Source organism: Ascaphus truei, chromosome 16 (genome assembly GCF_040206685.1).
Source record: "Ascaphus truei isolate aAscTru1 chromosome 16, aAscTru1.hap1, whole genome shotgun sequence".
NCBI lineage: Eukaryota > Metazoa > Chordata > Amphibia > Anura > Ascaphidae > Ascaphus > Ascaphus truei.
The window spans coordinates 20,935,221-20,947,859 of NC_134498.1; the positions used below are offsets into that span (position 1 = coordinate 20,935,221).

General features: G+C 41.7%; 1 protein-coding gene across 4 annotated transcripts in view; it reads left to right on the forward strand.

Moving 5' to 3' along the window:
• Window positions 1–6,180, forward strand: part of OCRL (OCRL inositol polyphosphate-5-phosphatase) — a 96,737-nt gene extending 90,557 nt beyond the window's left edge. For all 4 annotated transcript variants that reach the window (XM_075572820.1, XM_075572821.1, XM_075572822.1 and 1 more), the window contains 4 exons: window positions 153–237; window positions 1,066–1,193; window positions 1,298–1,409; window positions 1,822–6,180. In XM_075572820.1, coding sequence (XP_075428935.1) covers window positions 153–237; window positions 1,066–1,193; window positions 1,298–1,409; window positions 1,822–1,946 — 450 coding nt within the window. In that variant the 3' untranslated portion in view covers window positions 1,947–6,180. The remainder of the gene's footprint in view (window positions 1–152; window positions 238–1,065; window positions 1,194–1,297; window positions 1,410–1,821) is intronic.
• Window positions 6,181–12,639: the final 6,459 nt, after the last annotated feature.

A 12,639-nucleotide genomic window follows, 5' to 3' on the forward strand; every position in this document is an offset into this window, starting at 1 on the left:
AGGAGAGTCCTTCTGTGTATTACCTTGGCTTAGATATCAGCGTATGTGTATTTAATCTTGATGTCTACTTTGTGGTAGCTGTGTTTGGAGGCTGGCGTGCTGTGGCATTTTAGGGCTTGTGATGGCTTACTACGGTGTGTTTTCTGTTACAGGAAGATCTCTTCCAAACTCCTGGGAGGCAGGAAGAGCTGCAGCATATTATTGACTGTTTGGACACCAGCATCCCTGAGACGATCCGTATCCTTTACTCTTGTTAGCTGCTGTTTTCATGGTTAATCCATGATAGGCTCTAACTGTCATACTGTACATCAATGCCACCTGTACAAAATTAGCAATTACATTTAAGCGCTCTTAAATATACTACTTACTACACCATTGTACCACAGACACACTTACCATTTCTACATACACATGTGCCTAATGAAGCTACATGTGCTCTTTAATCTCACTCTGCATACCACTCTTGAGTGCAAGCGTGAGAGTGCGTGTGCATGTGTAAGCATGTGAGAGAGTTGTGTGTGTGCGCAATCATCTGAGAGATGGTGGCTGTGTGTGTAAGCGTGCACGTGTGTGTGCGTAAGCATCTGAGAGATAGTGTGCGCGCGCATGGCTGTGTGTAAGTGCGTACGTGTAAGCGTGTGTAAGCTTATGGTGGCTAATGCATGAGCTGAAATGTGGATATTTTACATGTTCAATTCGTGTGTGTGTGTGTGTGTGTGTGTGTGTGTGTCAGAATAAATGAGTTCTTCAGTATTAGGTGATACAAGCTTTCGAGAGTTCTCCTCTCCTTCAGGTCAAGCAAGAAGAAAGGAGAACTCTCGAAAGCTTTTCCTATGACACAAATTGTTAGTCCAATAAAAAAAGGTATCACCTAATACTGAAGAACTCATTTATTCTGCACTATTGCAACTGGACTAACACGGCTATTTTCGTGTGTGTGTGTGTGTGTGTGTTTTTATGTATTTATATGTATTTATTTATTTTAGTTTTAAATTACTGAGGCTCATGGTTAATCATAAAATGATGCGTATTTGAAATTAACCCCCTTAACATGTCCTCCCCCAGCTGGCAGTAACCATTCTGTAGCTGAAGCACTACTTATATTTCTGGAAGCTCTGCCAGAGCCGGTTATATGTTACGAGCTGTACCAGCGGTGCATCGACTGCTCACACGACACACGGCTCTGCAGACAGGTGGGACTACTTCTGTTCTGGTTTTATCCCTTCCTTTCAGTCTCCTCGCCCTGTAGCCTATTTTCTTACCGCTACTAATTGGGTGACTTGTTTCTCATGTGCAGGTGATTTCGCAACTGCCCCGTTGCCACAGAAATGTTTTCCGGTATTTAATAGCATTTCTGCGAGAGCTGCTTAAGTACACCGGAGACAACAACCTCAGTGCCAACATGATTGGTGAGTACTTCTTCACCTGGTCACCAATAGACACATTGATTTGCCCTTTCATGTTAGTACTCTGTCATCTTAAATTTAGTTACTGTTTTCGAAACTCCATGTATGCTTCCATTTACTGGTAAGAAATCCAAACACCCCCTGCTACAATAACAAATATATTTACAATGCTACGTCTGTGGTGTATTCCCCAACACCGTAGAGTAGAAAAGGTGTGTGAAATGCATTGAATAGTTAATTTATTCTTTCTGTATACATACATCTTGTAATCTTGCCTATGGGCAGAGTTTATGCCTAATGCTAACTATTTACCTATGTAACTGGTTATCTATCAATCGTGCCCATATTACGAGAACACTGCCGTTTGCTCATAATTTTTTTGGGGGGGACTGAAAATTTCTTGTTTTTCTCACAGCAACGGTTTTCACCAGTCTCCTCCTTCGGCCTCCACCAAACCTGCTGGGAAAACAGACCCCAAGTGAACGCCAGAGGGCTATCAACTTTATCCTGGGCTTCCTGCTGGCGGGTGATGAGGAGTAAACCATTACGCCAGGACTGTAAGACGTTCTGTTGAAAGAACAAAATCAACGGGCACTTGCGTCAGGCTCCAGAAGAGCCAAGTAGTTGGAGCAAACAGCGGTTTCTGAAGCTTTTGATAAGGGCATGAAATATATTCATGGCGGGGCAATGAAAGAGACCTACACCTATCCTTTTTAATATTATAACAATTTGAACCACAGAGCTGATACGTTGACGTTCTTCAAAGAATGGAGGCTACTTCTACGCAAGCATCATATTTTAATATAGACCCGTTTGTAAATTTCCTTGGTCGATGTGAAACACAGATCACCTTCTATACTGCGTTTGCCCTGTAATCATTTGAACCTGCCCTTTTTAAGTCTGGTCAGTTCAACGGTAGCTACTGGTGCCATAGCCACGTTCCTCTTTTGAGACCTCTTCCTATTTAAGTGCCCTTGCTCTGTTCTGCAGATATTCCTTCTGGTACATTGCAGGTCATTACATTTCTCCCACCCTCTTCCATGGAGGTCAGATAGTTTTAGATTTGCACTGGGAAGGGAGTGCCTACGACTATGTATACATGTAACATTCTGCATGCCCTGTCCGTGCTCACTGTCTGTCATTATCTATTTTTGATACTTTATTTAAACGTTTTGCAGCTGATATTTCGGCATTGAACTCATCATTTACTTGCACCTATTTTAAATGTTGACTGGTACTTCAATTAATGACCCCCTTGCTGTGTAAGCTGTTACTCCAAAGTGATTTAGAAACCTTTAGAAATCTGAAGAAGGAAACCAAAGTTTAGATGTATGTTGTTGGAGCCAATGACTGTGAATCCCAAATCTGCCATTTAATCCGTTGCGAGACTGGATCACAGTGCGTTTGTCTGTTATAACACTGAAAAGGTTAATGCATCTTTTTTTTTTTTAATGGTGCAAATTAAAAACACTACGTGGAAATCTTAATACAATCTGCATGTGGAGGAATAAAACTATTCATTTTTTTTTTTTTCACTTTTGCAGTAGAGTTTTTTTTTATCCCAAAGTTGGAGGTCTCATAGTGCAGGAGTTTGAAGTACAACTCATTATTTCATGATAACCATATTGTCCAGCCTTGTGATTAGCTAGAAATCTCCTCTCCCTCATATAGAATAAACCAAACTGGCCCTGTGTTCAGTGAGAGGGCAATAGAACTTTGAATTGTCAAAGGGAATTCTGGTAACAGTTGTGTAATCAGGGGTGGCCAACTCCAGTCCTCAAGGGCCACCAACAGGTCAGGTTTTAAGGATATCCCTGCTTCAGCACAAGTGGCTCAATCAGTGACTCCGTCGTTGACGGAGACACCTGTACTGAAGGAGGGATATCCTTAAAACCTGACTTGTTGGTGGCCCCTGAGGACTGGAGTTGGCCACTTCTGGTCTTGTTAAATGCCAGTACACGTTGTTTGAAGCCTAATCATAGTTCATTGGATGTTCAGTGCCCGTGCTTAGCTCTGTCAGCGAACGTTTGTGTGACCAACTGAAATCGCCGTTCTTGTGAGTGACATCTATGTACCCCTTACATCTGCAGTGCTGTTGAATCTTTGATCTTCATAAACTGCTTTAAACTATCATTTTGTTTGTGTCGCCATGTGGCCAACATACCTTCTTTTTTTAAATATACTTTAAAATCTTATTTGTTTTTTCTACATTGCTGAATGAGAACATTGAGACATTTTTAAGTGTTTTAATCATTTCCAGATACAAAAAAATGTATTTGGGGACAAACAGGTGGTGGTGTTTTTTGTGGCTTTTGATAATTGCATTTCCTAGGTAATTTGCACAAACTGCCCGTTCTTTACTACTACTTTACATGATTGCTTTTATCATGCTATAGAACGCACATCTGCTAGTCTTCTGTCTTCCGTAACTCAACTCCTGTAATCTATTCTAGGCATTAACCCCAACCTGCTTTGCAGTGCGTTCCTGGCACCCCGGGCAGCAGTGGGGGTCAGCAGAGCTGTTTGTGCATCTCCTCTGCCCCTTTCAGAAAGGTTGGGTTTGCTGCATGAAATAGAATTGCCATATTCGTTGAACTAGCCATGGGGCGGCCAACTCCAGTCCTCAAGGACCGCCAACAGGTCATTTTCTCAGGATATCCCTGCTTCAGCACAGGTGGCTCAGTCATTGATTGTACAAACTGTGCGGAAGCAGGGGTATCCTCAAAATCTGACCTGTTGGTCGCCCTTGAGGACTAGAGCTGCCACCCCTGAACTAGCGTTTGCTTTCTCGCCTTATTTATTTGGAGAATGGATTCCATGTTTATATGGTGGTGTAACACTAAGGAGGCAGGCCACTCTTTGCGATGTGTATCATTCACCATCAAGAAGACGGCGCAGAGCGTTTAAACGATCCTTATCCATTTGATGTGCATCTCATAATGTCCAATGCAAATGAGAAACTTGGTAGTCTTTAGTTTCCTTAAATGTGTTTAACAAAGAATTGGTTATAGGAGTAGAACAAGAGACCAGGAGAAATAAATCAGTCCAATACCGCATTTCCATGTTTGCGGTTTTTATTCTCGCTAGTGGTATTTTTAGATCTAGCCGTATTTTGGTACCAATGCAAAATGGCATTTTATTTGCTAGTTTCCTCTGTTGACTGAAGAAAGATAGTCCCTTTATGCTGCACTGAGATACCCATTTCAGAGTAAAATAACACTTTATTAGTGATGGAAATAAAATATTCATGTTTGGGGTATGTGAAAAACTACGCAGAAATGTTTTTATAAAAACAATTAAGTGGAGGTGGGCGTGTGTGCAAATGGGAAGCTTCCACATATATTGTGCACCACAGGTAATGTATGTTAATTATATATACTTGAATTTACAAGTGGATCAGCACTTAGTGGAGCAAAGAGTGTCTCGTGGTGAAGACCTGTGTATTGCCAAAGCAGATATTATGACCCTCACCAATGGTGGTTGCAGGGATCATATATTGAGCATCAGTTAGGAGGCAGGAGTTGAATTGGCTAATGCCCTTTCTCAGGTTTCTTTCTTCCCCCAATTAAGTGGGTAGGTTCTAAGTATTTGAACCTCCCAACACCAAACAGATATATATTTTGATTTTGTTTGGTTAGATAGCAGTATCTTGATGGAATCCTCAGTATCTTGATGGAATCCTGCTTTACAGCCTCATCAGTGGAGGTACTTTAATAATAAAGCGCAGAAGCACCGATTTTTAAAGTAGTTTCTAAAAATCGAAATGACCACAGACCTTTACTTAATAGTGTATTTTTTGTTTGCTCATTGGAGATTACAATTTCCATAATTTGAGCCATTGAGTATTTGGTTTCCATATAGTCTAAAACAGTGTTTCCCAACTCCAGTCCTCGGGTACCCCCAACAGGTCAGGTCTTAAGGATATCCCTGCTCCAGCACAGGTGGCTCAATCAGCGGCTCAGTCATTTTGACTGAGCCACCTGTGCTGGAGCACGGATATCCTTAAGACCTGACCTGTTGGGGGTCCCTGAGGACTGGAGTTGGGAAACTCTGGTCTAAAAAAAAGTCCCGCAAAGCCGGTGTTGGTGAATGTAGTCTTTCTCACCGATGCAGGTCCTTGCAGGACCGACCGTTGGCATCCATGTCTAGTTCAATAGACTCATTTTGATATGTTTTGCTCTTTTGAATGTGCTCTGCATCATTCTGGGATTCCACACAGTCAGTCATTGTTTCCCTACGTATCCTATGGGTAGAAAAGCTGTACCCAAGTGTGAAATATCTTTAGTGGTTAAAACATTTAGCACCCTTGCGTTTGTGCCTTTTGTAAGGGCGTAGCTTATCACGTTACACAATTACACTAACAAGTGTGATTATGTTTACATGTTATCTGCATATTTTTCCTGTTCATTCACAAGTCCAAACGGCCACTTCGCTGTTGCAGCCGGTTGGATTATTGCTCTAGTTCTGCTTTTTGTTGGGGTCCTACATGCATTGTTTCTCTGGGGTTTTCTGACCCTGATCTCTGTCCTAAGTGCTTCTTACTGCGAGTGTGTTTCATTTTCCTGTGACCATCTTTTATACTCCTGTTGGGTTTCTGGTCCTCCTCTAGGCATTGCTACACGTGAGCCCCCTTCGGACGGCAAGTTGAAGGTTTTCTGTATCTCACATTAATAGTTTTTTTTATTTTAAGTTTTTTTTTATATGTAGGTAAATAATTTATTTGTATTCAAGAGAAGAAAACACTTTGTGCAATCAATAAAGTGCTTTTATGTCAGACGTTTCACAGAGTCTGTTTCGGGGATATATGTGTCTGTGTGCCTGTGTGTACGTGATGGATTTGCCCAACTGCGTGTGATCAGTGTGTCTACGTGTGATCTTTGTGACTGCCTGCCTTGAGAGGACATGTTTCTCTTGGACGAGCAATGTACTGTATATAATTTAAATGATAACGTTTGACTCAAGGGATTAGCTGTAGCTGTGCAGCGGTTGATGTAAACATCTTGTAACAGTGGGGTCTCTAATTACAAATATCCAAGGGTGGTAGATGTGGAACGGCCCAGCTCCATGTTTGTACTTCAAGCACAGTTTTATATCACTAGGTCTGCAGAGAGATGAACCATAACTGTCAAATTGTTAGCTTATTGGCTGCATCTGACCTCAACTGACCATAATTAATGAATAATTTAGAATGAGGAATTCATGGAATAACTGGGAGATGTGACAGTGCAGTGGAATTCTTCCCCACACCTTTGTCGTCTGCGTTTCAATAGGTGGGTGCTAATTACCTCATTCCAGTGCAAGATTCCCTGGCTGTGATTCACATCCCTATAAATGATTTAGAACAACGCTAAAATAACCAATTGCTTTGTACAGGGAGCATGAGCCTCCATAGGATCTCCTCCTATCGGGGTCTCTTTGGGGTAGAAGAGAGAAGACCTGTTGCATCTCAAGGAACCTTTGGCAGGTAAGTGCATTCATACTGTGTGGCTTTGTAAATATTCCTCTGGTTTTGCATCTTTACTACTAAAGAAAAAAGAAAAAAATGCCAGTGTTGATTAAGGTGGGAGAAGCTTCTAAAAATATACAGTCTGACAGAACAAAAATTGTTATTATATAATAGGTTTTCATTAACAAAATTTGAACAAACAAATTCAAAAGCCACAGTCTCTCAAAAGCCAAGGCATTCCAGGCTCACTCGCTTATAGTAAGCCTTATTCTTTCACATGCACTTGATCATTGGTGCCATTAGCTATCTCATAGTGTAGTCTCACTGAACTCAAACATCCACTAAAATAACATTTTTTGACCCATAATCCTAAAAAAACTACCACTTTGTCATCGCACACTAACAGTAGGGTCCACACAAGTTTTGGAAACACTCTTTGAATGCTAGGTTTTGCCTCCAACAATTTTAGAAATGCTGTAGGTGCTAAATAAAAAAATCAGCAAAGCTTCCTTTGTCTAGTAAGCTTTATTCAGAGGCAATATTGTATATTGGTGTACATCAGTGTCCTGCATCTCGTTGGCATTTAATTCTATGGAAAAGCTTCGATATTAGTAGAAGCCAGTGACATTGTCCTTCCTAATTACCCAGTATATCGTAGTACATATACAGTATGAGAATCTCTAACAGATTCCATTGTGCTTATTAACCATTAGTACCAAAGGCAATACCTAGGCATTGGACAACAATGAGTTAAAGGAGTTCTGTTTCAAACTGCACCTCAAATACCCAGTGATGTGGGTGATCTGTTGTTTTCTTAGGATCTTAGTATCTCTCTTTAGGGGAAACTTGTATGGTCAGATCCGCAAGAAAAAACTTCTGCAAAGATACCAGAAGACTTGCCAAATCTTCACCGTGCACAATAACCTCCTTATCTATATCTTGGAAACGGTGAGTATGCGTTTTCATCTGCTTTAGTGCGCGTCTCGCCAATATACATACATACCGTAGTCTATCTGCAATCTGTTGACATCTAAAGTCCCGAAACGCTCTGACAGTGTATATATTGTTTTTAGAGGTCTAGCATGAAAAAAAATAAACACAAAACCAACACGTGCATTATGCGATAGTTGCATAATTATTATGACGGGTATGATATGTTAAGATAATTTTTTCCTAATGCCTTCGTTTAGTACAGTGATGCTCTCTGCCTTTTATCAGGTGACTTTATAGTGACTGACCTTTTAATAGTGATTATTATTTTTTTTGTATGCCGTAGCACTATTTGCTTGTATAATATTTATGGGAATCTAAAAAAGATTGATGGAAAGGGCAAAGACAAATAATTTGCATTATAATGATTCAATGGTGAAATTGGATATATTGCAAATATAAAAGATCAATACAAGCAGATTACAGACATTATAAAAGCTCCTTGCTTTTCTGTGACTTTCAGTTGTTTGACACTGAATGTTTAAAGGTAAAAATCCTTGCAAGGACCATGAATTGCTGGGTCGTTGATCATTGAAGATTAATGTTTTAGTCGAGGCGAAAAGCACTCTGTGATTGATCATATACCTGTAAAAGAGGTATATATGACCCATAGGTATATATGACCCCCCTTCCCCAGGCTGCCTTGCGACATATTGTTATTGTGGTCTCTTAACATTCTCTCCCCCTCCTTATCCCAATCAGTGACTGATTACTAGACGGGTGAATCCGCCCAAATCCGTCTCCCGAATTTTCGCTGATGATACCCCCAAAATGTGTTTCGCTGTGTAAAATCCACAAAAAGGATTTAGGCGGTTTCAATCCGTGCGGATTCATTAAAAAAAAACTCGATTGGATACAACCCGTGGACTGATGTGTAGATTCCAATTTGCGGATTCAGCAATCCATGGCGGATCCTTATCAATACGCCAATGGATCGCTGAATCCGCTGATTGGATTCTACAAATCCGTCCACGGGTTGCAGAATCCGCAGCGTGTATTGGTAATAATAATAATAATCCGCAAAATGCGAATCTCTCAGTGGGGTATTTCTAATGGAACATGGACTGGACTTCGATGACGTGGAGCAATAATAGACAATAAAGACTGTGACGAAGGGATGTTGTTTGGTAGGAGCAACATGAGTTCGAAAGTTCGCCCTCCCCTGCACAGCTGCATGATTGGGGTGAGACCTGGTCATGGAAAGGTCTCTAGCAAATCAATGAATTAGTCTTCCAACACCCTCCCAATCTGGGCGCCATAAAACTAACTGTTGCAAGTAATGGTAAGGTTTAATAGAAGTGCCATTTTGCCGTCTTAACGTATCGTAGGAAACCACTGACATTTTTAGTGTGGTGTAGTTTACCTTTGTAAGCACAAGGTGGCTCAATGTAGTATCTCTTGGACTTGGACTATAGCTAGTGCTTTGAATGTGATTGAATGTACTAACGTTAATGCAGTGCTGGTATCTAACAGCAGGTGGCAACCTTTCACTTCTATTCTGATCATTAAATAAACTATGGTGGATACAAAAAAAGTGACTAAAAACCCTCCAACGTATAGCATACAGCAAATAAAAATAGCACATGCACATGTCTGACAGGTCAGCAACTTGGCTTTTCACCGTTATCTCATTGCATACAATGCTTCCACTGCAGGTAGGGATTCTGGGTAATGATATGCAATTAAGCACACGTGTAACCTTTTGCATCAAATCCCCTTTAACATGGAACCCTGTAAGCTTTATGCCTGTCGTATTACACAGCTTTTCAGCACAGCCTGGGTTAAAGAAGCGCAGAGCCAGTAATCCTACTCACAGACAGCTAATTTAACCTTTTGGGTCTCATCAGTATGAGGCGGGTTATTCTGGCTTTGCGACATTAAGCTGGGATAGGTTTCAACCGAACATTATATATGTTATGGTGGATAAAAAAAAAATGTGACTAAAATTCTTCACCAGCTTCACACTGATGAGACCGAAAAGCTCAAAAAAAGCTGTCAGTTAGTAGGGTTACTGGCTCTGCACTTTTGTAGCCCAGGCTGTGCTGAAAAGCTGTGTAATGCGGCAGGCATAAGATTATATGGCTCCATGTTAAAATGGAGAAGCAAAAGGTGACAGTGTGCTCATTTGCATGTCATTTCCCAGAATCCCTAGCTAAGAGATAATGGGGAAAGTCAGGAAAAAGTTTGTCACACTTTTTACCCACTATAATTTTCATGTCTGGTCATTTCATGGTAAATATATCTGCACAGTGGTTGCAGAGGCCCCGCGCTCTTCTCCATGGCATTAAATTTAAATGCTTTGGGATCGCGTGAGGCCTCTGGAACCTCAACTTACCTTCAGCCGGCATCTGGAAGGGTCTCCATGGCACCATCACATGACCCCGCGCGTCATTTGATGCTGCACTGAGCGAGGGGGGGGGACGTGAGCACCAGGGGACAAGAGAAAGGGGGGGGGGAGCAAAAGTTTGCGCACCCCTGGTCTACCCTATAACACAAGCATTCAAAATGGTAATTGCATTCGAAATCACTGGCAGAATTGAGAAATACTGTGATTATCCGGGTGTTGAGCAGCGATTTCTCCCTCCCCCCCAACTTATGGGAAACATCCTGATAACCGTTTTGCTGGGGTCCAAAACATTGTTGCAGTTTCCTTCGTTTGTCTACAATATAACATTATTTTTGCATTAACATTTGGTGTGCGCCTGCATTGTGTGGTATTAATTAAAAATGTCAACCAAGATATTGCATTATTGAATGCTTCCATTAATTACATTGCCATCACAATACATATTAAGTAGTAATGGGTCTTTAATATTTTATGCACTGAAAAGTTAAAAAGCACATCCATCCTAGTATGACAAACAAATTAAGGACAAGGAAAGGCAATGGTCCCCTGATAGCCCTCAGGAAATCAACATTTACCTTTGTGCTATCCATAAAAAGTAGAATTTAGCTGACTGTGCATTTATAAAGTGGTTGCCTTTTGCTACATACCTCGTATGAGTAGAAGAGTGAAGAGTAACCTCGGGTCATCCTCTATGCGTTTGTCATTCCAATAAACCTTTTTGCATCCATTGGATCCTCTCCTTGCTCCTTTTTTTGTCTGTCACTACTCTTCACTCTTCTACTTGGACCTCTCAGCAGCAGCTGCATGTCTTCGGCCTCGTCCAGGGTTACTGCTTGCTGGCGGAGGTGCGTTGAGGGAAAGCGGGTGCTTTCCTTGGCCTTAGACAGCGCACCGTCCGGGGGCGTGTCGGCGGGCAGGCCAGTGAGGTCACGGAGCTGGTTCGCCCTCATTGGGCGAACCGCTCACGTGACCGGCCCTGCGCTCCGGAAAGCGCTTGAATTTAAAATTTACCTAAGACCTACGCTTCTGCGTGCTTGCGGAAGCGTAGGCGAGCCCCTACTAACGCCGCTCTCATTGCGGATGTAGGGGCTTACTGGTAAGTACCAGCGCACCCTTACGCGCTGACCATGCCCGAGGCCTTATCCAGCTCTGGAAGTGGGTGATTATGAGCACAAAAATTCCATTTACAGTGGACATTCCCCATGAAATAGAGGGTTGGTGACAACTTCACTTATCTCCTGTTTTCAGGGATTACTTGTCATTTGAAAATGATAATATGGATATTCTCATTTCACTGTATATATGAATATTGACTCACCCATGCATTCAAGTATCTGGATTTAATTAAATATGTTCTGCTTGGTACTAGAGTATTCTTGCTACGCTCCTCATACATACTGTACCACGTATGGCAAGTTAATTGCCTTTTAAAGCTGCAGACCAAGCAATATCCTACGTGTTTTTTTTTTTTTTATCCGTTTTGTACTATCAGAAAATACTTGTAGCATTTTTTTATACAACTCTGAAATTACATTTTTAATATATTATAATGTAACAAGCATTTTTTGTTTCTATAGCATCAATTTACAAAGTCACATCCCCTTCCTCTTCTGAAACAGGCTCTTACACACCCCTTTTTGAGCCCTGCACCCTCTCTAGCAGTGCACCAATTGTATCTAGTTACTGCCTGGTCACATGGTATTCCCCACAGAACTTTGTATCTTTGGTCCTCTTCTGCTGCATTGACAGCCATATAGTGAACCCCCGAGCCGAATCTTCGCTGATCGATCAGCAACTTAGCTAATTAATTATCATTGTGTGGATTGTATTGATGCACATATTAAGTGCTCTTGAAGCATTAAAAATACAGAAAGCTAAAATGTATCACTGGTGCAAAGGAATTGCATTGAATTAAGGAAAAAAAGGGTGGAAAAAAGGGAAAATATGGTGTGGGGAATTCCAGGTGGGGATCCAGACTTCCAGGACAATTGGACCTAATGGGCTCGGCGTCAGGAACATAAGGGGGAACAGAGAAAAAAATCTAACATAGTGTAATACAGTTCAATAAGTTACAAATCGGGCATATAAATGCACAAAGCACTCACATTTCTGTGATAAAACAATCACACACAGTACAACCAACTCAAAATCAGTGGCAGCTGAAACCTCATCCTCCTCGTCTGAGCACCGGTTCAGTGTCCTCACTCATTGGTGGTATACCAAACGCTCAGGCCTTCCGCGTCATGGGATTCGGATGAGCGAGTTCTGAAAAGCTTGCCTTGCGGAGCGGTCTGGACGCCCTTACTGATCTGGTCAGCCGAAACACTCCGCACTTACACAGTGTACACCCTGCGCGTTCGCTGTCACTTCCTCAATTCCTTTCCTTTGCGCCAGTGCGATAGTCTTGCTTTTTGGACTGTTTTCTCTCTATGGGTGAGACACACACCAGG